This window comes from Acomys minous (assembly GCF_964271855.1).
Source record: "Acomys minous genome assembly, chromosome: 1".
Classification (NCBI taxonomy): Eukaryota; Metazoa; Chordata; class Mammalia; order Rodentia; family Muridae; genus Acomys; species Acomys minous.
Window position 1 is genome coordinate 68,915,225 of NC_140483.1, and position 25,429 is coordinate 68,940,653.

General features: G+C 51.2%; 2 protein-coding genes across 3 annotated transcripts in view; one reads left to right on the plus strand and one right to left on the minus strand.

The window, feature by feature from the left end:
- LOC311598452 (UPF0538 protein C2orf76 homolog) overlaps window positions 1-17,246 on the minus strand; it is a 60,153-nt gene extending 42,907 nt beyond the window's left edge. Inside the window, exon 1 of one of the 2 annotated variants that reach the window (XM_084783490.1) lies at window positions 17,180-17,246. In XM_084783490.1, coding sequence (XP_084639616.1) covers window positions 17,180-17,216 — 37 coding nt within the window. In that variant the 5' untranslated portion in view covers window positions 17,217-17,246. Of the gene's footprint in view, window positions 1-16,985; window positions 17,072-17,179 lie in introns of those variants that run through there. The other variant, XM_084783491.1, reaches the window with a different exon arrangement.
- A 45-nt stretch (window positions 17,247-17,291) lies between these two features.
- On the plus strand, window positions 17,292-25,214 carry DBI (diazepam binding inhibitor, acyl-CoA binding protein). Its single transcript, XM_084783513.1, has 4 exons — window positions 17,292-17,447; window positions 18,402-18,519; window positions 22,097-22,159; window positions 24,971-25,214. Exons 1-4 carry the CDS (start codon window positions 17,439-17,441, stop codon window positions 25,042-25,044), a joined length of 264 nt encoding a protein of 87 aa, XP_084639639.1. The 5' UTR covers window positions 17,292-17,438; the 3' UTR covers window positions 25,045-25,214.
- Window positions 25,215-25,429: the final 215 nt, after the last annotated feature.

Here is a 25,429-nt window from a genome sequence, read left to right on the forward strand (position 1 = left end):
TGATATGAGCCACTCAGTTACATCCTTGTCATAAGAGACCGAGCCCTCTACTGTGCCCTCCCTGGGTGAGTGGACTGAGCCCTCTGCTGTGCCCTCCCTGCATGAGTGGACTGAGCCCTCTCCTGTGCCCTCCCTGCATGAGTGGACTGAGCCCTCTGCTGTGCCCTCCCTGGGTGAGTGGACTGAGCCCTCTGCTGTGACCTCCCTGCATGAGTGGACTGAGCCCTCTGCTGTGCCCTCCCTGCATGAGTGGACTGAGCCCTCTGCTGTGCCCTCCCTGCATGAGTGGACTGAGCCCTCTGCTGTGCCCTCCCTGCATGAGTGGACTGAGCCCTCTCCTGTGACCTCCCTGCATGAGTGGACTGAGCCCTCTGCTGTGCCCTCCCTGCATGAGTGGACTGAGCCCTCTCCTGTGCCCTCCCTGCATGAGTGGACTGAGCCCTCTGCTGTGCCCTCCCTGCATGAGTGGACTGAGCCCTCTCCTGTGCCCTCCCTGCATGAGTGGACTGAGCCCTCTCCTGTGCCCTCCCTGCATGAGTGGACTGAGCCCTCTCCTGTGACCTCCCTGCATGAGTGGACTGAGCCCTCTACTGTGACCTCCCTGCATGAGTGGACTGAGCCCTCTCCTGTGCCCTCCCTGCATGAGTGGACTGAGCCCTCTCCTGTGACCTCCCTGCATGAGTGGACTGAGCCCTCTCCTGTGCCCTCCCTGCATGAGTGGACTGAGCCCTCTGCTGTGCCCTCCCTGCATGAGTGGACTGAGCCCTCTCCTGTGCCCTCCCTGCATGAGTGGACTGAGCCCTCTCCTGTGCCCTCCCTGCATGAGTGGACTGAGCCCTCTGCTGTGCCCTCCCTGCATGAGTGGACTGAGCCCTCTCCTGTGCCCTCCCTGCATGAGTGGACTGAGCCCTCTACTGTGACCTCCCTGCATGAGTGGACTGAGCCCTCTCCTGTGCCCTCCCTGCATGAGTGGACTGAGCCCTCTGCTGTGCCCTCCCTGCATGAGTGGACTGAGCCCTCTCCTGTGACCTCCCTGCATGAGTGGACTGAGCCCTCTCCTGTGCCCTCCCTGCATGAGTGGACTGAGCCCTCTGCTGTGCCCTCCCTGCATGAGTGGACTGAGCCCTCTCCTGTGCCCTCCCTGCATGAGTGGACTGAGCCCTCTCCTGTGCCCTCCCTGCATGAGTGGACTGAGCCCTCTACTGTGACCTCCCTGCATGAGTGGACTGAGCCCTCTCCTGTGCCCTCCCTGCATGAGTGGACTGAGCCCTCTCCTGTGACCTCCCTGCATGAGTGGACTGAGCCCTCTACTGTGCCCTCCCTGCATGAGTGGACTGAGCCCTCTGCTGTGCCCTCCCTGGGTGAGTGGACTGAGCCCTCTGCTGTGACCTCCCTGCATGAGTGGACTGAGCCCTCTGCTGTGCCCTCCCTGCATGAGTGGACTGAGCCCTCTCCTGTGACCTCCCTGCATGAGTGGACTGAGCCCTCTCCTGTGACCTCCCTGCATGAGTGGACTGAGCCCTCTGCTGTGCCCTCCCTGCATGAGTGGACTGAGCCCTCTCCTGTGCCCTCCCTGCATGAGTGGACTGAGCCCTCTGCTGTGCCCTCCCTGCATGAGTGGACTGAGCCCTCTCCTGTGCCCTCCCTGCATGAGTGGACTGAGCCCTCTGCTGTGACCTCCCTGCATGAGTGGACTGAGCCCTCTCCTGTGCCCTCCCTGCATGAGTGGACTGAGCCCTCTCCTGTGCCCTCCCTGCATGAGTGGACTGAGCCCTCTGCTGTGCCCTCCCTGCATGAGTGGACTGAGCCCTCTCCTGTGCCCTCCCTGCATGAGTGGACTGAGCCCTCTCCTGTGACCTCCCTGCATGAGTGGACTGAGCCCTCTACTGTGACCTCCCTGCATGAGTGGACTGAGCCCTCTCCTGTGCCCTCCCTGCATGAGTGGACTGAGCCCTCTCCTGTGCCCTCCCTGCATGAGTGGACTGAGCCCTCTCCTGTGCCCTCCCTGCATGAGTGGACTGAGCCCTCTCCTGTGCCCTCCCTGCATGAGTGGACTGAGCCCTCTCCTGTGCCCTCCCTGCATGAGTGGACTGAGCCCTCTCCTGTGCCCTCCCTGCATGAGTGGACTGAGCCCTCTACTGTGACCTCCCTGCATGAGTGGACTGAGCCCTCTCCTGTGCCCTCCCTGCATGAGTGGACTGAGCCCTCTCCTGTGACCTCCCTGCATGAGTGGACTGAGCCCTCTCCTGTGACCTCCCTGCATGAGTGGACTGAGCCCTCTCCTGTGACCTCCCTGCGTGAGTGGACTGAGCCCTCTGCTGTGCCCTCCCTGGGTGAGTGGACTGAGCCCTCTCCTGTGCCCTCCCTGCATGAGTGGACTGAGCCCTCTGCTGTGCCCTCCCTGCATGAGTGGACTGAGCCCTCTCCTGTGCCCTCCCTGCATGAGTGGACTGAGCCCTCTACTGTGACCTCCCTGCATGAGTGGACTGAGCCCTCTCCTGTGCCCTCCCTGCATGAGTGGACTGAGCCCTCTCCTGTGACCTCCCTGCATGAGTGGACTGAGCCCTCTCCTGTGCCCTCCCTGCATGAGTGGACTGAGCCCTCTCCTGTGACCTCCCTGCATGAGTGGACTGAGCCCTCTCCTGTGACCTCCCTGCATGAGTGGACTGAGCCCTCTGCTGTGACCTCCCTGCGTGAGTGGACTGAGCCCTCTCCTGTGACCTCCCTGCGTGAGTGGACTGAGCCCTCTGCTGTGCCCTCCCTGGGTGAGTGGACTGAGCCCTCTCCTGTGCCCTCCCTGCATGAGTGGACTGAGCCCTCTGCTGTGCCCTCCCTGCATGAGTGGACTGAGCCCTCTCCTGTGACCTCCCTGCATGAGTGGACTGAGCCCTCTCCTGTGACCTCCCTGCATGAGTGGACTGAGCCCTCTCCTGTGCCCTCCCTGGATGAGTGGACTGAGCCCTCTGAAACGGTGAGCCCCAATCAACCTTTCCCCTTGAACTTGTTCTCTTGGGTATTTTGGTCACAACAAGTAACTAAAAGCAACAAAACTAGCACACATGGCCAGGTATAAAAGGTGACATATGGGCTGGGGAGGTGGCTCATTGGTGAAGTGCATTTCACACAAGCATGAGGCCTTCAGTTCAATGCCTGGGACCTGCGCAGTGGAAATAGAGTTGAGCCCCTCAAGTTGTGCTTTGACCTCCACACATACTATGGTACATGTACCCTTCCACATACATACACAAAGTAATACACAAGGACATAGAATCTAAAAGCCAATAATATTAACTGATAATATAAAACTAAGGATTTAAAAACTAGAACCAGGTAACAATCAAACATTTAAAAAGTTCCTGACCTTTTTCTTAGTTTGCTTACACATTGCAAAAGAAAGTGTGATTGTTCTAGAAAGATAGGTGTGATTATATTTCATTGACAAAACTGTTAAGATACTTCGAACATTAATTCAAGAATGCTTGTAGCTAGAGAGATGTCTTTGTCACAGTTCTATTGCTGTGAAGAGACGCCATGAGCACAGCAGCTCTTCTCTCTCTCTCTCTCTCTCTCTCTCTCTCTCTCTCTCTCTCTCTCTCTTTTGGTTTTTCGAGACAAGGTTTCTCTGTGTAGACTTAGCTGTCCTAGACTTGGCTTTGTAGGTCAGGCTGGCCTTGAACTCACAGTGATCGGCCTGCCTCTGGCTCCCAAGTGCTGGAATTAAAGGTGTGTGCCACCACTGCCCAGCTGAGCACAGCAGCTCTTACAGAGGAAAGCATTTAACTGGGGCCAGCTAACAGCTTCAGAGGTCCAGCCCACTGCCATCACGGCAGGAAGCATGGCAGCAGAGAGCATGGCATGGCGGCAGGCAGGTGTGGTGCTGGAGAAGGAGTTGAGAACTGCATCATGAGCCTGAGAGGGAGAAGGAGAAAGAGAGAGAAAAGGAGGGGAGGGGATCCTGGCATGGGCTTTTGAAACCTCAAAGTCCACCTTCAGTGACACACATCTTCCAACAAGGCCACACATTCTAAGCCTTCTCACAGTGCCAGTCCCTTGTGGCTAAGCATTCAAATATCCTGCTTCCTGCCTGAGGGCAAAAGGACTAAACCTCTGAAACTGTGCAACAGCCCCAGTAAAGTGCTTTCCTTTATAAGAGCTGCTGTGGTCATGGTGTCTCTCCACAGCAGTAGAATGCTGACTAAGACATAATGAAAAAAACCACAGGTTTACTCTGGCTCACAGACCAAACATTCTCAGTCAGTCAACCATCCATGGCCTGCTGCTTCAGGCCTATGAGAGTAAAGATAGTGGAAACGTGGCAGAGCGGAACCACTCACATCAGTGTCAGGGAGCTGAAGACAGAGAGAGATAAATGCTTACACCAGTGTCCACAGGCCCCACAGCTCAAAGGATCCTCACCTCCAACAGACCAGCTCCAGGACCATGGCTCTAACACAAGGATTCTCAATGTGCAGGTCACCAGCCTTTGGGGGGTCAAATGACCCTTTCACAGGGGTCACTTAAGGCCATCACAAAACACTGATATTCACACTATGATTCATAACATTATCAACATTACAGTTATGACATAGCAACAAAAATAATTTTATGTTTGGGGGTCACCACAGCAGGAGGAAGTGTATTAAAGGGATGCAGCATTAGGAAGGCTGAGAACCACTGCTTTAACATGTGGGCTTTCAAAGGATGCTCACAGGGTCTGGTGAGATGGCTCAGTGGACAAGGGTGCTTGCTGCTCTTTCAGGGGACCAGAGTTCAGTTCCCAGCACCCAGCTGGGCAGCTCACTATCACCTGTAACTAGAGCTTCTGGGGAACTAATGCCCCTTTTGGTCTCACTTTTGTAATACTCAAGTGTGCAAAACTACGCGCGCGTGCACTCTCTCTTAAATCTTTTAATAAAATCCTAAACATTCAAAAGGAAACTGGCCCTTGGCCTAGTGGGTAGAGTCATCAGCCAGTCCAGCACACTGCTGATTCCCACAGCTGCCTGTACCACGGGAAGGGGCATCCAAGGATGCTGGTGTTGCCCTGACCACAGTGGCAGCAGGGGCCTCTCCAGTTGGAAGGAGCTACCGGTGGAGAAATGCTAGCAAGAAAAACTCCAGGCCATCTGTCATCAGTAGATGGCCAGGATTTAAAGCAAATGACCCAGCTCTGGATGTGCCAACAGTCTACTGCATAAAACAAGCTGATGGCTGCTGAATCACAAGCAGTAATTTTGCCATCCCTGACTGTGCTGGGATCTCAGTTCTGTCAGCAAAATTTGGGGGTTACTTCACCACTCTGGGGATGGTTAACATTACCTGCCAACCAGACAGGAGCTAGCATCACGTAGGAAACAAACCTATGCATAGTCTATGGCGGAGTTTTGAGACTGGATTAACAGAAGTAGGAAGACGCAGCCTGGACGTGGGCAGCACATCCCATGGGCTGCGGTCCTGGACTGAACAGAAAGGAGAAAGTGAGCTAAGCACCAGTGCGGTGGTTTGAACAGGAATGGCCCCACAGGCTCATGTGTTTGAACGCATGGCACTGCTAGGAGGTGGGGCCTTGTTTGGAGGAAGTGTGCCACGAGGGGGCGGGCTCTGAGGTCTACCTGTGGATCAAGATGTAGTGCTCCTTCTCCAGCACCATGTCTGTCTGCAGGCTGCCATGCTTCCTGCCATAGTGACAATGAACTACACCTCTGAACTGTCAGCCAGCCCCAGTAAATGGTCATAGTATTTCTTCACAGCAATGAAACCCTAAGACAGCCAGCATCCATCTCTGTCTGCTTCCTGACTGTGGATGCCATGTGGCCAGCTGCTCACTCTCCTGCACTGAGTCAAAATAAACCCTTCCTTCCTTAAATTGCTTTGTCAGGTGTCCCATCACAGTCACAAAGATGTGTGACACAATGCACATCAACTTAAGCCTCTGAGTGCCTAGTCTCTATGACCATCAAGGGAAAACAGTTGGTTCTTCAGCCTCTCACCACCAGAAAGGAAAGCAGGTACTCTGCCAGATTTTTGTTGTTGTTCTGGGTTTTGGTTGGTTGGTTTGGCTTTGAGATCGTGGCTTACTACGTAGTCCCAACTAGCCTTGAACTCGAAGGCCAACTCGAAGGTATTGAAGATAGGTTCTTTGGCTCAGGGGGAGGAATGCCTCCAAAATTTGCATTTTGGAGCCTAATGACCTAATCACCTCACAGGAGGTGACTGGGTCAATTGAGCAAAGCCTCATGAATGAGACCAGAGCCTTGTAAAAAGAGGTTCAAGGGGTTTGAAAGACAGCTCAGTGGAGAAAGAATTTGCCATGTGAGAGTAAGAACTGGAGTTTAGGTCCCCATAAGCCACACAAATGATGGCAGGCATGACAACCATCTGTAAATTCTCCACTTGGAAGGCAGAAACCAAGGACCCCGGAGCAAGAGAGCTGGCCGACCAGGCCAACTGGGTTTCGCTGAGAGATCCTACTGCAATAAACAAGGTGCAGAGTATCATGGAAGGCATGCAGTGTCAGCCTCAGGTCTCTTCATGCACACACACACACACACACACACACACACACACACACATGCACACATACACACACATATATGCACACACACACACACGTATACACACATATATATAGTGGGAGGAGAGGCCTCAGAGAGCTGCCTTGTCCTTTCTGGCATGTGAGGGCACTGCCCAAAGTATGTATGAAGCAGAAATCCAGGCTCACCAGACAGCAGACCTGGCCTCTGGTGATTTATCATAGCAACTGGACCCTAATCCAACAAGACTGATACCCTCCCAAGAAGAGTTCTGTATAAACAGTCACTTGATACTACCACATAAAGACAGAATTAAATAGTTCATCTATAAACCAAATGCCAGGGTCCACAAGAACCTGGGAGATAGACACTAAGTAGATTCTCCTCAAAGGCCATGTTCCAGTTGGCTTTTCCTGCCAATCTGACAGAGCTTACAGTCACCTCAGAAGGGAGTCTCAGTTGAGGGATGGCTAGATCAGTGGGCATGGGGTGGGGCTGTCCTGGAGGGCCCAGGCCACTCCTGGGCTGTATAAGAAAGCTAGCTAAGCATGGGCTGGTGAGGGAGCCAACATTCAGCATCCTCCATCCTTTCTGCTTCATAGCCCTGCTTGAGTTTCTGCCCTGACTTTACATAATGATGAAGTGTGGCCTGTGAGCTGCAATAAACTACTCTGCTCCCCTAAGCTGCTTTTAGTCAGTGTTTTTCTAACAGCAGCAAAAGGAAAACTAGAACAAGTTGATATCCTGTTTCACAAAGCATGGGGCTCCAGAGCGCTGAGACAGCAGGAGACAGCAGATTTCTGTTGTTTTATGCCATTCTGCCTGTCGCAGTTTTCTTCTAAGAAACAGAGAAAATGCCAAGTTGTAAAGAGAAGAGGACTCCAGGCCAGAACGAGAGCAGACATGAACTGCAAGGCCTTCAACACATGCTTGCATGCACCTGCACTGTGCACAGAGGCTGGAGGAAAAACCCAGGTGTGTGTGCACAGAGGCTGGAGGACAGCCCCAGGTGTGTGTGCACAGAGGCTGGAGGACAGCCCCAGGTGTGTGTGCACAGACAGAGGCTGGAGGACAGCCCCAGGTGTGTGTGCACAGACAGAGGCTGGAGGACAGCCCCAGGTGTGTGTGCACAGAGGCTGGAGGACAGCCCCAGGTGTGTGCACGGAGGCTGGAGGACAGCCCCAGGTGTGTGTGCACAGAGGCTGGAGGACAGCCCCAGGTGTGTGTGCACAGAGGCTGGAGGACAGCCCCAGGTGTGTGCACAGAGGCTGGAGGACAGCCCCAGGTGTGTGTGCACAGAGACTGGAGTACAGTCCCAGGTGTGTGTGCACAGAGGCTGGAGGACAGCCCCAGGTGTGTGTGCACAGAGACTGGAGGACAGCCCCAGGTGTGTGTGCACAGAGGCTGGAGGACAGCCCCAGGTGTGTGTGCACAGAGGCTGGAGGACAGCCCCAGGTGTGTGTGCACAGACAGAGGCTGGAGGACAGCCCCAGGTGTGTGTGCACAGACAGAGGCTGGAGGACAGCCCCAGGTGTGTGTGCACAGAGGCTGGAGGACAGCCCCAGGTGTGTGTGCACAGACAGAGGCTGGAGGACAGCCCCAGGTGTGTGTGCGCAGAGACTGGAGGACAGCCCCAGGTGTGTGTGCACAGAGACTGGAGGACAGCCCCAGGTGTGTGTGCACAGAGACTGGAGGACAGCCCCAGGTGTGTGTGCGCAGAGACTGGAGGACAGCCCCAGGTGTGTGTGCACAGAGGCTGGAGGACAGCCCCAGGTGTGTGCACAGAGGCTGGAGGACAGCCCCAGGTGTGTGCACAGAGGCTGGAGGACAGCCCCAGGTGTGTGTGCACAGAGACTGGAGTACAGTCCCAGGTGTGTGTGCACAGACAGAGGCTGGAGGACAGCCCCAGGTGTGTGCACAGAGGCTGGAGGACAGCCCCAGGTGTGTGTGCACAGAGGCTGGAGGACAGCCCAGGTGTGTGTGCACAGACAGAGGCTGGAGGACAGCCCCAGGTGTGTGTGCACAGAGGCTGGAGGACAGCCCCAGGTGTGTGTGCACAGACAGAGGCTGGAGGACAGCCCCAGGTGTGTGTGCACAGAGGCTGGAGGACAGCCCCAGGTGTGTGTGCACAGAGGCTGGAGGACAGCCCCAGGTGTGTGTGCACAGAGGCTGGAGGACAGCCCCAGGTGTGTGTGCACAGAGGCTGGAGGACAGCCCCAGGTGTGTGTGCACAGAGGCTGGAGGACAGCCCCAGGTGTGTGCACAGAGGCTGGAGGACAGCCCCAGGTGTGTGCACACAGAGGCTGGAGGATAGCCCCAGGTGTGTGCACACAGAGACTGGAGGACAGCCCCAGGTGTGTGTGCACATGCACCTGCACATGTGTGTGGATGCCATTCCTACACAGACACTTAAAAGGTTTTTAAAAATAATTTTTTTGTTGTTGATTTAAATAAATGACACCTGAACCAGGGAGATAGCTCAATAGGAAAAGTGGCTACAGCACAAGTGTGAAGACCTGAGTTCAATCCCGAGCACTACATAAAAGCTGGCCATTGTACCAAGTGCTAGCAACTGGGCTTCTAGGCCAGCCAATCTAGCCAGAAAGTTTAGCTGTAGGTTGAGACATACACACAAGTATTTTTTAAAGTGTGTGTGTGTGTGTGTGTTGTGAACGCACATGTGAAGGTCACTGGGCACATGTCTCCTTCTGGTTCTCTCCCTCCACCATGTGGGTCATAGGGCTAGAATTCAGGTCCAGGCTGCTGGGATTGGCAGAAAGCGCCCTTACCCAGTGAGCCACCTCTTCTGATTCAAATCTGACGTCACAGAAACAGGAGCACAAGATCTGACCTCTGACTTTAAGCGCCTGTTCAGCTTCTGCACTAGAGACTACCCTTGCGATGTGACGACGGCTACTCAGGGTGCTGAATTCAAACAAGGCTTCAGACACCTCGCCCTGTAGTCATCCTTACTCTACAGATAAGGAAAAAAGAATGTGGAAGTTAGGGTCACTCGTAAGTGCATTTTGCTGCTCTTGCAGAGAACCCAAGTTTGGTCCTCATATTAGGAGGCTTGCGAACTTCTGTCACCCTGGCTCCAACACTCTTTTCTCGCCCCCACAGGCACCCAACGTACATGTGCACATAAACGCACAGACATTAGAATCACATGCAAAAAAGTCTGCAGGTTTTAGACAGAGGCCAGCAAAAGGGTACCCTAGCAAGTTAAAAAGCTTTAGGCAGCCATGGCTCTGCTCCAGGAGAGACTACAAGACTGTGACCTACTTCTACCTAGACCAGAAACATCAGAAGGATGCTAGGAGCCCCATCCTCACCAGGCTTTAATGGAGCGCCCCAACACCTATGAGTGGCGGTAGGGATCTGAGCCACAGGGCATCCTACTCTCATCTTCCCCATGGCAATGAGGCCACCTAAGGATCTACAACTTCTACCCCTGTCACTGGTTACAAGTATTCCTTCCTCTCCACAGAGAGTTGTGTAAGGGAGACCCACTGGAGGGCCAGCACTGTCCCTCCATCCACTGTAGCAAGGCCACCTCAACATCCATGGAAGACAGGTCATATACTGTAGCAAGGCATCCCTGTCCCTGCCAGCAAGGTGGCTGCAGAGGCCCAGGGAGAGCCAGACCTCCTACTTCAACTCAGCTGTTATTAAGAACAGAACACTCCCCTCCATCTAGTAATAAGTCAGTGGGCCTCTTCCGTCAGAGTGGGGGTAGCAAAGAAAGGCACTAAGGGCTAGAGAAACGCCTCAGTCAGTGAAGCCTTGCAAGCACAAGGACCTTAAATGAGGATCTACATCCTCAGACTGCATGTTTAAAAACATGATAGCAAGCACTTGTAGTCCCAGCGCCAAGGAGGCTGAGATAAGAAGACCCCGGGGTCCGCTGGCCAGCCAGCCTAGCCTATCCAGTGAGAGAGCCTGTCTGAAGAACGAGGTGTGACCTTGAGGTACGTAGCAGGGAAAAGCCCTTGCCCTGTAATACCGATGACCTGAGTTCAATTCCCAGAGCCCATGTGAAAAGCTGGATGGGTAGGCTCACAGCTGTAATCCCAGCATCCTAGAGTGAGGTAAGAGGCAGAAGAACCACCTAGAAGAACCTTGAGGGCCAGCTAGCATGGAGAATGCAGAGCAGCTAAAAAAGAGACACTGCCTTAAGATGGGAGGAGAAAACTCACCCCTGAAAGCTGTCCTTTGAACGGTCATACACACACACACACACACACACACACACACACACACACACACACAGAGTGATTGAGAGAACTCTCTGCCCTTCCAGTGGGCCTGGTTTTGAGTCTCAGAAGCCACATCAGACAGCTCACCATCACCTGTAATTGTAGTTCCACCGTGAACTGCTATCCTTTCTGGCTTCCATGGGCATCTGCGCACACACACACACACACACACACACACACAGAGCACACACTCCCAGAGACACACATAAATACACACAGTTAAAAAATAATCTTAAAAGAATGTGAAGACTAATGAAATGAATAAGAGACAGATGGTGCCTAAAGAACAGCAGCTGAGCTTGTCCTCTGGCCTTCACACATACACGCACGCGCACACACACAAATACATGTGCACACATAAAGACACTAAAGACAGGATACGTATTGGAGGATGACTTAGAGCATCTGCTCCTTCCCTTTCTCCCAGTAAGTCAAGGACACGCCCCTACAGTCTTCCACCCCCAAGCCCTCTTGGCGCCTGATGCTGCCACCACTGGACACCACCACCCATGCTGCCTGGGTACAGAACAGGTGAGGATGGGAAAAAATTGTGCCAAGGCTGTGCCTCACACATTCTTCTCTCATGCCCGCCTTGGAGCAGTTCCTCTCAAAACCTGAAGAACAGAATGGCGAAGGCGGGGACCGGTCAGAACTCCAGCTGCCAAGCCTCCTCTGACCACCCTATGGGAAAGTCATGCTTGCCTTCCTACCCCATTGCCTGCCTGGGCTGTTCTCTGTCAGCCTCCACCTTCTCTACCCACTCCCGTCCCAGAAGCACTTCCCAATCCCCTTTAAAATGTACTGTTCCCCTCCCGGCTCTGCTGGAGCCTGGCCAGAGCAGTCACGCTCCAAGAAACCAGGTACAGAGTGTTAACTGCCCCTGAGGGTACGCCCTTGCCTCCCACGAAAGCTCTCCTGAAGCATTAGTTTATTCTTAATTCTTTTCTTAACGATTATGTTACTTTTAGAAATTAGAGGTTTCCTTTATAACAAGAAACTTAATCTTAAACCACTCTTCACACCCAATGGGCAGGAAAATTTTTCTCCTGTTCATGTGTCCAGCCCATCTGGCTTAAGCTAACAGTAAGGGAAACCTGTGGATACAGACACACAGAAATCAACCTCAAAGCGACCGGAAACTCTGCCTGCTGGCTAGCTTACACGGTGCCAGGTGTGATGCAAACTGCTACAGGCGACAAGGCCTCATGGTCTTATCCAGGCTTGGATCCTGTATGCTACAGTATTGACCTGCCTGGAAAAAACACACCTATCAGCCCAATAGTGGCATGCTGATTATAGGGGTAACCAACCATGTTCTGATTTGCTATGAGGCCTGCTCCAAAGTAGGAATTTCATACCTGGCAACCCTGGTCAGTGTAGCTAAGATGAAGGCAGGGGAAAGCTGTGGGCAGTCAGAACAATACCCCACAGACTCACATCCATGAGAGCAAGCTGCAACACCGACAACTGCTACTGACTGGCTGAGTCAGTCTGCCTGACAATTTGGCTGGGTCAGGTCCCCCATCCTCCCTAAGCCCTCTGCTTCCGAAGCTGGGAGTGTTACCAGGAGATTACACAGGCCTCTGGCCAGAGTTCATCTGCTTTGTTCCAGCCCATGGTCTCGTAATCAGCTCTAATAAATTCAGTTGGTTTCCAAGTTGGCAGCAAATTAAAAGGAACTTTTAAAACTTTTTGCTTTTCTTGTAGGTGTGTGTGTGTGATATGCCTTTGGATGTGGGAGTGTGGGAGGAAGGGGGAGAGGGAGAGGGAGAGGGGGAGAGAGAGGGAGAGAGAGAGAGAGAGAGAGAGAGAGAGAGAGAGGGAGGGAGAGAGAGAGAAAGCCAGATACTGACATTGGGCATTTTCTATAGTCGTTCTCCATTTTATTTTTTGAGACAGTCTCTCACTGAACCCAGAGCTCACCAATTGGCTAGAACAGCCACCTAGCAGTCTCCGGGGATCTGTCTGTATCAGTCTCCCCACTGCAGAACATAAATTTTAACAATTATGTGGGGAGTGGGGAGTGGAAATCTTAATTCAGGTCTCTACATTTGCAGAGCAGACACTTTACCAATTGACCCATCCCGCAAGGCTCTTTTGTTTCTTTCTGAGACAACGCTTTAGTGTGGAGCCCAGGCTGTCCTCAAACTCCCACAGATGCTCCTGCTTCAGTCTCCCTGGTCCTGGGATCACAGTGTGGGCCATTAAGTCCAGCCAGAAGCAAATCTTACAGAGGAAAAGGCATTTCACTCAGTCAATACGTATTTGTTGAGTTCCTAAGAAGAACAAGCACTAAGAGACATGGCAGTGGCCAGTGCATAGTGACCTCTATTCTCCTTAGCTTAGGTATGGGAGAAAATAGACAGCACAGAAGTAAAATTATAACAAGGCAGGGCTCCTCATGAGGACAGAAACAGAGCTGAGGACCCGTGACTTCTCAGGATTATGAAAAGCAATGACCTCTTCTAGTTTTGTAGAAATATGTAATTCAAAAATGTTCACGTGACTTACCCCATAAATACTGATCAGCTTAATTTATTTATTATTATATGTGTGTGCACGGCCTGTGTGTATGTGTGCAAGCTCATGCATGTCACAGCACGTAAGTGGCAGTCAGAAGGCAATTTTGTGGACTTGGTTCTCTCTTCCCACCTTTATATGGGTTCTGAGGATTGGACTCAAGTTGTCAGAATTGCACAGTAAGTGTTGTCCCACCTTAGCCACTGTAAATGCTGTTTTTACTTCCTCAGATGAGGAGATAGGGTGAGAGCTGATCCCAAGCCTTTCTAGCTCTTTCTGAACTCTCGCTGTCTGGTTCAACTCAGGTGTTATGGCCTAAATGCCTCTCCAAGCTGACTGATTCAAACTGGCTTCTCTTGCCTTCTGACTGAACCGTTCTGCCTGGCCTCAAACTAATTCTGGTAATATGTTTTAATCTTCTGGATCCTTCTCATTCTCTGTCTCCTTCCATCTTCACCTGTGTGTAGCCTGTTCTCTCTGCAAGCTGTCTCTGTAAAACTGTCCCAGTAATCAACTGGGGGGGGGGGGCAGGGCACAAAAAAGAAAACAAAACAAAACTCATCACTTTCTCTCCCTGCACTGCTCTTAAGTAGCCGCTCTTTCCTGTCCTGTTCTTTTAAGAGTTGAGTGTATCCTATCTGACTCATTATGTCAAATCTTTCTCTGATTTGTCACTTTGTCTATCCCTCAATTAGATGTCACTTTCAAACATGGCTGCTTCCTTCTATAAACTAACCTCACCTTCAATATTTGGGGCTAAAGGCGTGTACTAAGGATATGTCTGCATTCCAGCGGAATCACAAAGACCTAGAAGGTCTCTGGATGTGATCCCTTACTAGAACAGCCATTTTTCTGGACTAAAATTTCTCTCCAAGCCAACTTTCCAGGCCCTGAAGCTTATTCTTAAAAATGAAATTCCAAAGGCTGGGAAGGCTCAGTCAGTAAAGTGCTTGCCACACACGCATGAAAATCTTTAGTTCAGTTTCCATAAGCCACACAAAACAACCAGGCATGGTGGCATGTGCTTATAATCTCAGTGCTGGGGAGACAAACAGAAGGATCCCTAAGGCTCACTGGCCCAGGCAGTCTAGCCTACCTGCTTGGGAAGTTCCCAGGCCAATGGGAGACACTGTCCCAAATACAAATGGAAGCCTCCAAATGCTATCCTAACTTCCTGGGGTAGACATACCAAGGGCAGGACTTTACAGTGGCATTTCTATAGAGGGACACTAATAGAGGGGACTGAGCAGCATGCTCTCAGTTACACTGAAACACAGCTTTTGGGAGAAGTCTTCCTCCTCCTCTGGCTCAAGGTGGCTTAGCTCCCACGGATCTGAAACCCATCAGCATGTCCTTCACCCACTTAAGATAATTTCTGTATCCTCATCTGGAACTACTACATGAAATTAAGGAAGGGAATCATATTCCTACAACTAGCCAACAAGCCAACAACTAAGTCTTGAACTACACATAGGCTGTGGAGATAATGGCAACGCTCCCACTGATCCGGTCTGCATCTGAGTCAAAGCTCCAGTCAAAGCTCCACAGTGCCAAGTCATCTTTCAGAAATGACATGCAAGGGGCTGGAGAGATGGCTCAGCGGTTAAGAGCACTATCTGCTCTTCCAGAGGTCCTGAGTTCAATTCCCAGCAACCACATAGTGGCTCACAACCATCTATACTCTCTAATGCCCTCTTCTGGGAAGCAGGTGTACATGCAGATAGAGCACTCACATACATAAAATAAAATCTTAAAAAAAAAAAAGAAAAGAAAAAAAGAAATGACATGCAAAATTACAGTGAGGAATACAAGCTGTTCACCTGAGCCTTAAGCGTGTATGTGTGTGTGTGTGTGTGTGTGTGTGTGTGTGTGTGTGTGTGTGTGAGGGGGGTGTCTCTAAATTGCCACTATAAAGAAATCTGCATTCTTTATACTTCATAGGCAATTTCTCCAAATTTAACTCCACAAAGATTGTGTTACTTTTGCCTTCTGAGCAAAGTGGTTCACAAGCTGACAAATCTGTATGTGTTTCCTTCATCCACAAAACCTAACTGATGCTATTGGTGTCATCTGAAAGCTTGGGCTTGAAGTGTTCTATTTTGCAGGGCTGGGAATCGAACCCAGGATCTCAAATATACGAGGCAGACATTCTATAGCACTGAGTAACAGCCCCAGCCCTCGTTTTGTAAACTACCCATAGCTGTGATGAGGAAGAGGGTGGAAAGGGTGGCAATCTGTGGTCCAGGCCTCTGGCCACACGTAAAGAAGCGAAGAGGGACAATCTCCCCTTTGTAATCACCTCCAGAGAATTTCCTATCACCCCTCTTTAACCGTTGTATCCAATGCCAGAAAGTTCTCCTTCAAGCCCACTAAATTCTCCCATCCACACGTGCTGTGTCCCTACCTCCTGCTCCCACGGAGCTAAGACTTCCATTACAATCTCACATAAGACACCTTTGTATTCTGTCATCGTTGCTGGAAATCCCCCGATGACTTCCATCTCCATCGGAATGGCTGCCTGCATGCCCAGAGTGACCAACCTCTGCCATCATGTGGTCACCTTAGCTCTTTCTCAGGCCTCCAGCCTTGTCCCTCTTTGCTCCCCTCACCGTGCGCCCCTTTCACCCTGGAACTGAGTGCCCTCTCTGAACTCTGAACCCGCTGGCCACTCCTATGCATGTTCTCCCTGACCCTCTGGGCTTTCTCACTGTTTCTCTGACCTCCAAGCCTACCTTAAAAGGCATGGCTTTTCCTCCATCTCCTCCCCTCAGTGGGTGTCAGCACTTTCAGCTTGTCTGCCTTTCTTTTTATCTCAAACTTTAATGAAATTGTCCTCAAGCTTCCTTCTGAGTCAGTTTTAAATCACTTTATTAGTTTGACTAAGAACTTAAAGGGAACTTCAATTTCCACAAGAACCCGTGGCTTACTCCTGCTCTGCTAGAATGTTCCTTCCCTGACTTGTAGGGCTCCCTCAAACAGCATTTCCCCCACCCCTCACCCCCAACACACACACACACACACACACACGCGCGCGCGCGCGCACACACACACACACACACACCAGTTACATTTTCCAACTTAAAAAAAATTTTTTTTTTTATATAGGGTTTCTCTGTGTAGCCTTGACTATCCTGGGCTTGATCTGTAGACCAGGCTGGTCCCGAACTCACAGCGATCCGCCTGCCTCTATCTCTCAAGTGCTGGGATTAAAGGCGTGTGCCACCACCGCCCGGCTTTCCAACTCTTTACTTTTTAAAAAGTCTATAATTCACTATGTCAACTATTAACCCACTATAAGACGCTCCAAGTTTGCAGAGATTCATCTCTTTGTTCACTGCCGCAAAGGTCTAGAAGTCTACACTCATGAGGCCAAGAGTTTAAAAGACATTCAAGAAGTTATTCACTTAACAAAGGCTTGTCGGGCACCTCTTCTCAGGCAAGTTTGTTATTAGCACACTGTCTCTGCCTTTATAAAACACACGACTGTGTTAGAGGTGCGGGATTGAAAACTATAGACAATGTGACGAGTCAAAGAATGTGCCAGAAGCTCAGAAGAAAAAGCTTGAGCTCGGTCCAGCGGGGCCACCGCTGCGCTGTGCACTTGGCATTTTCCCCTGGATTCCCTGTGTTAGGCTCCCGACATCCCGTTTCCTAGGCTGAGAAGTTACAAGACCAGAGATGCAACTTCCGGCCTCCTCCTAACCGGCATGAGACTTCAAGGCAAAGAATCCTACTGACTTCTACTCTCTTCCTGCACCACCCCATTTCACGCAAGCTCAGTTCCCTCCCAGCTCCTGCCCAACTGCCCTCACCCCAAGTGCCCCCACCCCCACTCCCGCGCGCCAAGAAACCCGTGGTGCTTCCCACCTGCTCCCGGCGTGCCCCGCGGCTCCTCCCCGCGCATGCGCGGTAAATGCCCTCGCGTCCAGGAAGGGCTGGGGCTGACTAGGATGGACACGCCCCCGAAAGCAGATCCGACTTCTGATTGGCTGCCGGCTCTCGCCCGAGCTCGGTTGGAAAGCTGGGGCTGTGCTTTTAAAGACGCTAGGCTGTGCGCTCTGGACCTAGATTGCTGCTGGCTCTTGGCCTCCTGCCGAGCTTTCCCGATCCAAGTCACCTCGCCAGTATGTCTCAGGTACTGCGCGTGCCCTGCCGGGCTGCGAAGATACAGTGGGTTTGGGGGCATCAGCCCGCAGGGATCCCGCGGGGTGTTTTTCCTCGGATACTCTGCAGCTGATCTGGGATCCGAGCCCAGCTCATAGCCTGGGGAGCGTAACTTTTTTTCCTTGCACATTTCTGAAACTGCCACCCACGCCGGAACTGCTAGAGAGTTGCGGGTGGGCTGGACTCCTGGGTGAAGCAGGCAGAGAATCCTCGAAAGAAAGATGGGGCAAAAGGGGAAGGAAGGACAGGAAAGATTGAATTCCATACTGGGAAGGACCGGAGTGGAATAGAGGGGCACTTATGGAGGCCCTGGCTGGGGAGCCGGGAGGTCAGGGGTGGGGAAGGTAATTTAGTCTTGTGCCTGGCGCGCCCCAGTGCAGAAGAGATGCGAGTAGGCGAAGTGGCCCAGAAGCCTTTTCCTTCCTTCAGTGGAGACCCCTGACCAGACCGAACCCTGTAGGGCTATCTCTGGCTCCTCCCACTTGCCTCTCCCTAATCTGGGCACTGGGACAGAGGTCAAAGCTAAAACTTCAGGCCCCAGCAAGGAAGGGACCAGGTGGACCCTGGATTCCACTGCATTCCTGTCCTGAACCCTGATCGACTTTTTCTGATCACACCACGCTACCCCTCGCTGCCTGGTCAATACCCGCAGGTCATAGGTCAGCGCTTTGCTGGATCTGGGCCAGTGGTGGTCAGGCAGTTAAGTTGGGCCCGAAAAATTTCAAGGGCATGCACTTGCAGGGAGAGCCAAGTCTATTCCCAGCACTTGACACAGTAAGACAGGTGGGCCTTGGGAGGGGGGGGGCGGGGGAGTCTTGTCGAGAAGAGAGAGTTTTGGGGGGAGGAGTGCTGCTTTCCCACCCATCCCCGACCCCGCCCACACAGCTATCCTCCATCCCGATTTTTCCCTCTCCCTTTCACTTAGGCTGAGTTTGACAAAGCTGCTGAGGAGGTGAAGCAACTCAAGACCCAGCCAACGGACGAAGAGATGCTGTTCATTTACAGCCACTTCAAACAAGCCACCGTGGGCGATGTAAACACAGGTATGCCCAGCTTCTCTTCCGAGCAGGCCAAGTTGGCTCGGCAGCGCTAGGCATCTGAGAACCTCATCCAACTGCCCGAGGCACTGTTGGTTCAGCTAGGGCCTGATGACAGAGTACTGGTGTCTAGACTTTAAGCTGGGAGATAACTCACCAGTAAAGACCATCTTCCTAAATTCTTAGTGACCCTGGGAACGGATTCAGCCTGGTTTTTAGAAGGCCTTTATGGATTATCTCAGCATCTAGTATGAAAGAAGCGAAAGCCCCAGGAAGGAAGTTTACTGTGGTTCAGTAGCTTGGTTGAATATACTGTTTCCATCCGAAATGTACCCCCTCAGCCACACACCAAGCATGGCCTTCCAGTTCCCCTGGAGCTGGAGTGGTAGGCCAAGGGGATCAGAGATCCAAGGGCTTATAAGCATCCAGGAAGGAGAAAAGAGGCAGGATGCTACCAGGGAGGCGCGGGTGCTTTTTGCTCAGTACTGTTTTCTTAGGGCATGGCCTTCAGCCGAGCTAGAGGTACTTACTGGTACATGAGCAGCAATAGACTGGCTTGGAACCCACCCCTGCCTGATCAGGGAACTGTTGTCTGTTTCTTGGCTCTACTGGTTAAATACAACAAAGAGTAGCCACATGTGGCTATATGGGTTTTAGCTGGAAATGGTTAATCCTAAGGAATGCCAATAGCCCAGTCTTTAGCTACAGGGGCCGTGCTTCAGAGGCATTGTTTTTTGGTTTTTGGTTTTTTGGTTTTTTTCGAGACAGGGTCTCTCTGTGTAGCCTTGGCTGTCCTGGACTCACTTTGTAGACCAGGCTGGCCTTGAACTCACAGCGATCCGCCTGCCTCTGCCTCCCGATTAAGTGGCTAACAGGGAAAGGCTCTGGCTGCCGTGCCTGACTACCTAAGGGACCCACTTAGTGAAAGGAGAGAACTGCCTTCCAAAAGTTATGCTCTGGATCCACACCTGCACAGTGCCATGCACCTCGATATATAAATTAACTGAATGTTAACAAATATACTTTTCCTCTGGAGATCTGAGGGTTCCTCTGTCTTCCTGTAAGGTTCCTGGGACATTGTTTCTCAGACTCTGTGCCCCTAGCTGTACCATCTACAGTTTGTGCTCTTAGCAGTGAAATTGTCCCCAAGGAAGGCTAGTGGGAGAGCTTCCCAAACGCAGATGCTCTGGAAGTAGCCTGGTCCTCAGGGAAAAAAAAAAAAGGTCTACAAATCAACAAAAAGGGAGTTCAGCAATGTGTGAGAATGGGGCCAGGTTATAAAGACAAGTCACAGGCAAGGACGCCTGATAACAGGAACGCAACAAGGAGAGAGGCCAGGCTGCTAAGAAGGGGGAGAAGCAGAGAGTGTAACAGTAGTTCTTTTCAGGATTGGTTTTTTTTTGGGGGGGGGTGGTTGTTGTCGTGATTGTTATAATTTCATGGGCATTGGTTGTATTGCCTGCGTGTATATCTGTATGAGAGCATCAGATGCCGTGGGACTAAAGTTATAGACAGTTGTGAGCCGCCATGTGCTGGAAATTGAACCTGGGCCCTCTGGGAAAGCAGCAAGTGCTTTTAACTGATGAGCCATCTATCCAGCCTCATTTTTTTTTTCAGAGTTTTTGGATTCTGAACCACATGAGTGGATGTTTGTTTAGTTTGGTTAAAGTACAGGTTTGGTTTGCTTTAGTTTGAGGATTTTTTTTTTTTGGTCATCGCCCCACTCCCCTATTTTAAGACAGAGTCCCATGTAGCCTAGGTTGGCCCAAGTTCACTATGTAGCCAAAAAAAATGACATTGAATTTCTGTCCTTACAAATGTGAGTCACCGTGCCTGGTTTGTCAGGTGCTGGGCGTGGAACCCAGGGTTTGGGGCATGCTAGGCAGGCACTCTGCCAAAGCAGCCACATCCCCTTTTTTTTAATTTAATATTTTTCTGATTTTGAGATAGAATCTCACTAAGCTACCCAGTCTGGCTTTAAGCTGTCTCTGTAGGCCTTGACTTTCGCATCCTCCTGCTCCAGCTATGGAGTGGGCGGTACCATAGGTGTGCACCGCCACACCTGCCACACCTGCTTTCTTCTATTGTTCTTTTTGTTTGTTTTTTGAGACAGGGTCTCTCTGTGTAGACTTGCCTGTCCTAGACTTGCTTCGTAGACCAGGCTGGCCTCGACCTCACAGCAATCCACCTGCCTCTGCCTCCCAAGTACCAGGATTAAAGGCGTGCGTGTGCCGCTGCCACCACCAAGCCTACTTTCTTCGTGTGTGTGTGTGTGTGTGTGTGTGTGTGTGTGTGTGTGTGTGTGTGTAGACACACACTTTTTGGGGGGTGTGGAGGGGGAGGAAAGTTCTCATGTAGCCTGGACTGGCATAAAACTTACAATGTAGCCAAGATGATCTTGAATTCCTGGTCCTCCTTCCTTTACTTCCTGAGTGCTGGGATTACAGGTGTGTGCCAGACCAGGCTCTGTACATGCTCTGGAAGCTGCCAAACTCATCCCTAGCCCCAAAAGAGTGTTTTTTGTTTTGTTTTGTTTTTTAAGTAAACTTTAGATTTTAAGCATTTTACTTTACAGTTCAAAAAAAAAAAAAAGCCTAAAAACATTTTTTATTCTGATTTCTCTCAATTTTAAATTTGGGTTGCTATAAGCCCATCTGGGTTTCATACCATACAACCCGCTGTGCAAGACACAGGAAGTTCTTAAAAGTTGTGGTAAGGGGGCCGGGCGTGGTGGCGCACGCCTTTAATCCCAGCACTCAGGAGGTAGAGGCAGGCGATTCACTGTGAGTTCGAGGCCAGCCTGGTCTACAAAGTGAGTCCAGCCCAGCCGAGGCTACACAGAGAAACCCTGTCTTGGGGCGGGGGGGGGAAGTTGTGGAAGGGCCAGGTGTGCCGGCACCTGCTTTTAATCCCAGCACTCTGGAGGCAGAGATGGGTGGATTGATCTGAGTTCGAGGCCAGCATGGTGTGCGAAGTAAGTCCAGGACAGCCAAGGATACACAGAGAAACCCTGCCTTGGGGGGAAAAAAGTTGTAGTAAGGATGCTGAAGTGTAGCTCTCCACGGGTGATGGCTCGGGTAGGGGTGCAGGTGAGGAAGGATTTAGTTTTCTTTCAGGCACTGGCCACTGGGAGTTTGACCACCCTCCAGCGTGTGTATGGGCAACACACATTGGACTTGGGTTTTGATTGTTTTGTTTTGTTGTCGCTTTTTTGGGGGGGTGGGGGGTGCGGTGGAGGAGGGCCAAAAAGGAGGGGGGAACTTGGAAGGACTGGGAATCGAGTGTGATCGGGGTTTGTGATGTGACATTCTCAAATAATCAATAAAAAACATTTAAAGAAATGCACCAGGTGGTAGTGGCATACACCTTTAGTCCCAGCACTTGGGAGGCAAAGGCAAGAGGATCTCTGTGAGTTCGAGGCCAGTCTGGTCTACAGAGCGAGTTCCAGAACAGCCTGGGCTACACAGAGAAACCCTGTCTTTAAAAAAATAAAACAAAACTTGACTTTTCATGGGAAGACGTTGATCACGTTCTCCATTAGAACTCATAGCAAATCTCTACTGTTGTCCTTCCCTTGTTGCAGAGCGGCCTGGGCTGTTGGACCTCAAAGGCAAGGCCAAGTGGGATTCGTGGAATAAGCTAAAAGGTAACGTGGTCCGATCGGCTTCCCTCCTCTGGGAGGCTGGGCATTGAAGACTCCATTCTGAAGCGGGGAGGGCAGAGTTCAGGAGGCACACAAGGGAAGCCAGCCCAGCCAACCCTCCATGCGGAAAAACAGGCCACTTCTTTCTTTTCCCTCAGAATGTTGCTGGTGCCTTTTCTAAGAGCTCTTGTCTCTTGGCAGAGGTGTTGTCTAGCGGGAAAGGACTGAGAAATAGGTCAGAGAGGGTACCGTTGCCGTGGTCTTTGGATGTGTTCAGAGTCCTGTCCACACCTCTGTCTTCCCCAACAAGGCCAGGCAGTGACCTTTTACCCAAGTAGCCGTTCCCCAGTTCCCTTTCAGCCAGAAGGGCACATGAGAGAGGCTGAGGTAATGCATGGCCTGTGAATGGAGCTATTATTTGCTAAAGCACAGGCATCCAAGAAGTGTCCGGGCTCCACTGAGTCACGTGTTCCCATGGCAGCAAGCCCCAAAAGTTGGCACCAAAGCTGTTGGCAGCTGTCGTACCCTTGCTAGCCAGTTGCTGAATAAGCCTTCTGTCCTCTCACAAGGGAGAAAGCCATGAACTCGGGAAGGGCCCCAGCACACTAAAATGTGCTGCTAGGGGGCCATGCAAGTCTGGCCGTCCATTGTCCACACCATTATCACGCCCCCCCCCCCCCAGCATCTAATGCACCCCAACAAGCTCTCTCGTTGCCCTGGGGGAATCTAGGAAACAAGTATGGCTGTCCCCTTGGGGCGTATTCATTGTCCCTTGTGCCGTGACAAGGAGACAAAGATTTGCCTCATTCGTCTCCAAAAGCCAGCTTCTTTTACTCAGTCTTCGGCTCTTCTCCCAGCTTCTCTCTGAGGGGGGAGGAAGGTGGCTAGCTTGGCTTTTTCACAGCCAACAGTACAGCGGAGGGAAGTAAGAATCCAAAACAGATAGCCCACAGGCTGAAGCCAAGCATGAGATTCTCAGCACCAGAGAAACCACTGCAGGGACACTTGCCTGCCTGTCTAGCAGGCTGAGGTCCACACTGCCTGCTGCCCTACTTTTATGGATGACCCATCGTGTAAGAGCTTAGTGCATTGCAAAGCAGAACCCATCCCCTGGGAGTGCCTTGAGGCCAGTCCTCAGGTCATCTCTGAGGTAAAAGAGAGCTGTACTATACATGTAAGAAACAACCTCCAAATATTAAACTAGTATCACAGCAGGTGTGTCCGGCCTGTGGCCCAGCATGTGCATGGATCATGTCATAATGTCAAAAGCTTGAATATCTGGGGCTAGGGAGATTGCTCAGCCAACACGGTGCCTGCCATGCAAACACAAGGACCCGAGTTCAGATCCCCAGTGCCTATATAAAAAAGCCAGGCACGGCAGCAGGCACCCGTAGCCATAATGCTGGAAGGGGCCGAGACAGGCAGGTCGATCCTCTGATCCAGGTCCAGTCCATGAGTTCGAGGTTCAGTGAGATACCTCATCCCATAAAATAACGCAGAGGGTCCAGTGAGATAGCTCAGTGGGTAAAGCTGCTTGCCACCAAGCCTGACCACTTGAGTTTGATCCCCAGAGCCCACATGATGGAGATCTCTGACCTCTACCCATGCTGTAGTGTGTATATGCCCCCTCTCCCTGTCTTACTTATTGTTCTGTTGCTGTAAAAAGACACCATGACTAAGGCAATTCTGTTTACTTACTATTTTAGAGGGTTACTCCATGATCATAATGGCAGAAAGCAGACAGACATAATGTAGATCGATAGCTGAGAACTTTACATCCTGATCCACAGGCTGTGCGTGTGTGTGTGTGTGTGTAATATACATACATAGGTGTGTGTGTGCGTGCGCGTGTGCGTGTGCGTGCGTGCATGCGTGCGTGCGTGTGAATGAGGGGGGGGGAGGGAGAGAGACCGAGCCTGAGCCTGAGCCTGAGCCTGAGCCTGAGATGGGCTTTAGAAACCGGAAAGCCTGCCTCCAGTAATATGCTTCCTCCAATAAGGCCACGCCTCCGAATCCTTCTCAAACAGGTCCACTACCTGGGGATCAAGCCGTTCTCATTCAAATCCCCCCCACACACACAGCCTTGGGAAATAAATCCATACGTTTTTAAGTAGATAAGGCGGGCTGAAGAGATGGTTAATGGATTTAGAGCGCTTGCTGCTCTTACAGAGGACTTGGATTTGGTTCCCAGAACCCACAACAAGTGTCTTACAACTACCTATGAACCCAGTCCTAAGGGATCTGACACCTTCATCTCACTTCAGCAGGCACCTGCACGCATTTGGTGCAGATGCATATATCCAGGCACGTATGCATGCTAATTAACAAGTAAGGAGTAAAAGTCTTTCTTTTTTTTAAATACATAAAGTAGAGAACAATGGAGAAAGACCCTTGACATGTAACTCTGGCCTCCCCATGGCACATTTGCTGGCAAGCACACAGACACATACATACATATTATAGTAACTCTGGCCTCCCCATGGCACACAGGCACATTGCTGGCAAGCGCGCAGACACATACATACATATTACGGTAACTCTGGCCTCCCCATGGCACCAGGCACATTGCTGGCAAGCACACAGACACATACATACATATTACGGTAACTCTGGCCTCCCCATGGCACACAGGCACATTGCTGGCAAGCACGTAGACATACACATACGTATTACATCCACTGTAAGGTATGCACACACAAATTTTTTAAAAGCAAAGGGTGGAACACACACACACACACACACACACACACGCCAAGCCCAGTGCCTTTCTAGCGTACTGCCTCCTTGATGTGTACAACTATCCATTCCTTCCAGGGACTTCCAAGGAAAATGCCATGAAAGCCTATGTGGAAAAAGTAGAAGAGCTAAAGAAGAAGTACGGAATATAAAAGACCGGATTTGGCTGCCAGCCACACACGTGACCTGAGAAGACAGAATGCCTTGGTTTTTTTCTAATGTAGATGATATGGCTCTGATAAATTAGGGCCCAAATTAATCATTGATCCTCCTCCCCGTGTAGTTTTTACCTGAAATCATTAAAAGTACATTTGTTATTCTATATCTTTAATTGTCTGTGTTCATATATGTATATTTTTGTGACATTTAAATGTCTTGATTTTACGTGTGTATAGGTGGGTTTGAGTGCAACAGCACACACGTGTAGGGCAAAGGGAAACTTGCCAGAGTTGGCTTGCTTCTTCCCCCTACCGTGTAGGTCCCAGGGATGAACTCAGGTTGTTAGGCATTTTTACCACTGAACCATCTCTCCAGCCC

Excerpts from the sequence above, each read along its gene's own strand:
- DBI (XM_084783513.1), top strand. Across the intron at positions 18,520-22,096 it reads CGTGGGCGATGTAAACACAG|AGCGGCCTGGGCTGTTGGAC; the intron begins GTATGCCCAGCT and ends CCCTTGTTGCAG. Across the intron at positions 22,160-24,970 it reads TTCGTGGAATAAGCTAAAAG|GGACTTCCAAGGAAAATGCC; the intron begins GTAACGTGGTCC and ends CATTCCTTCCAG.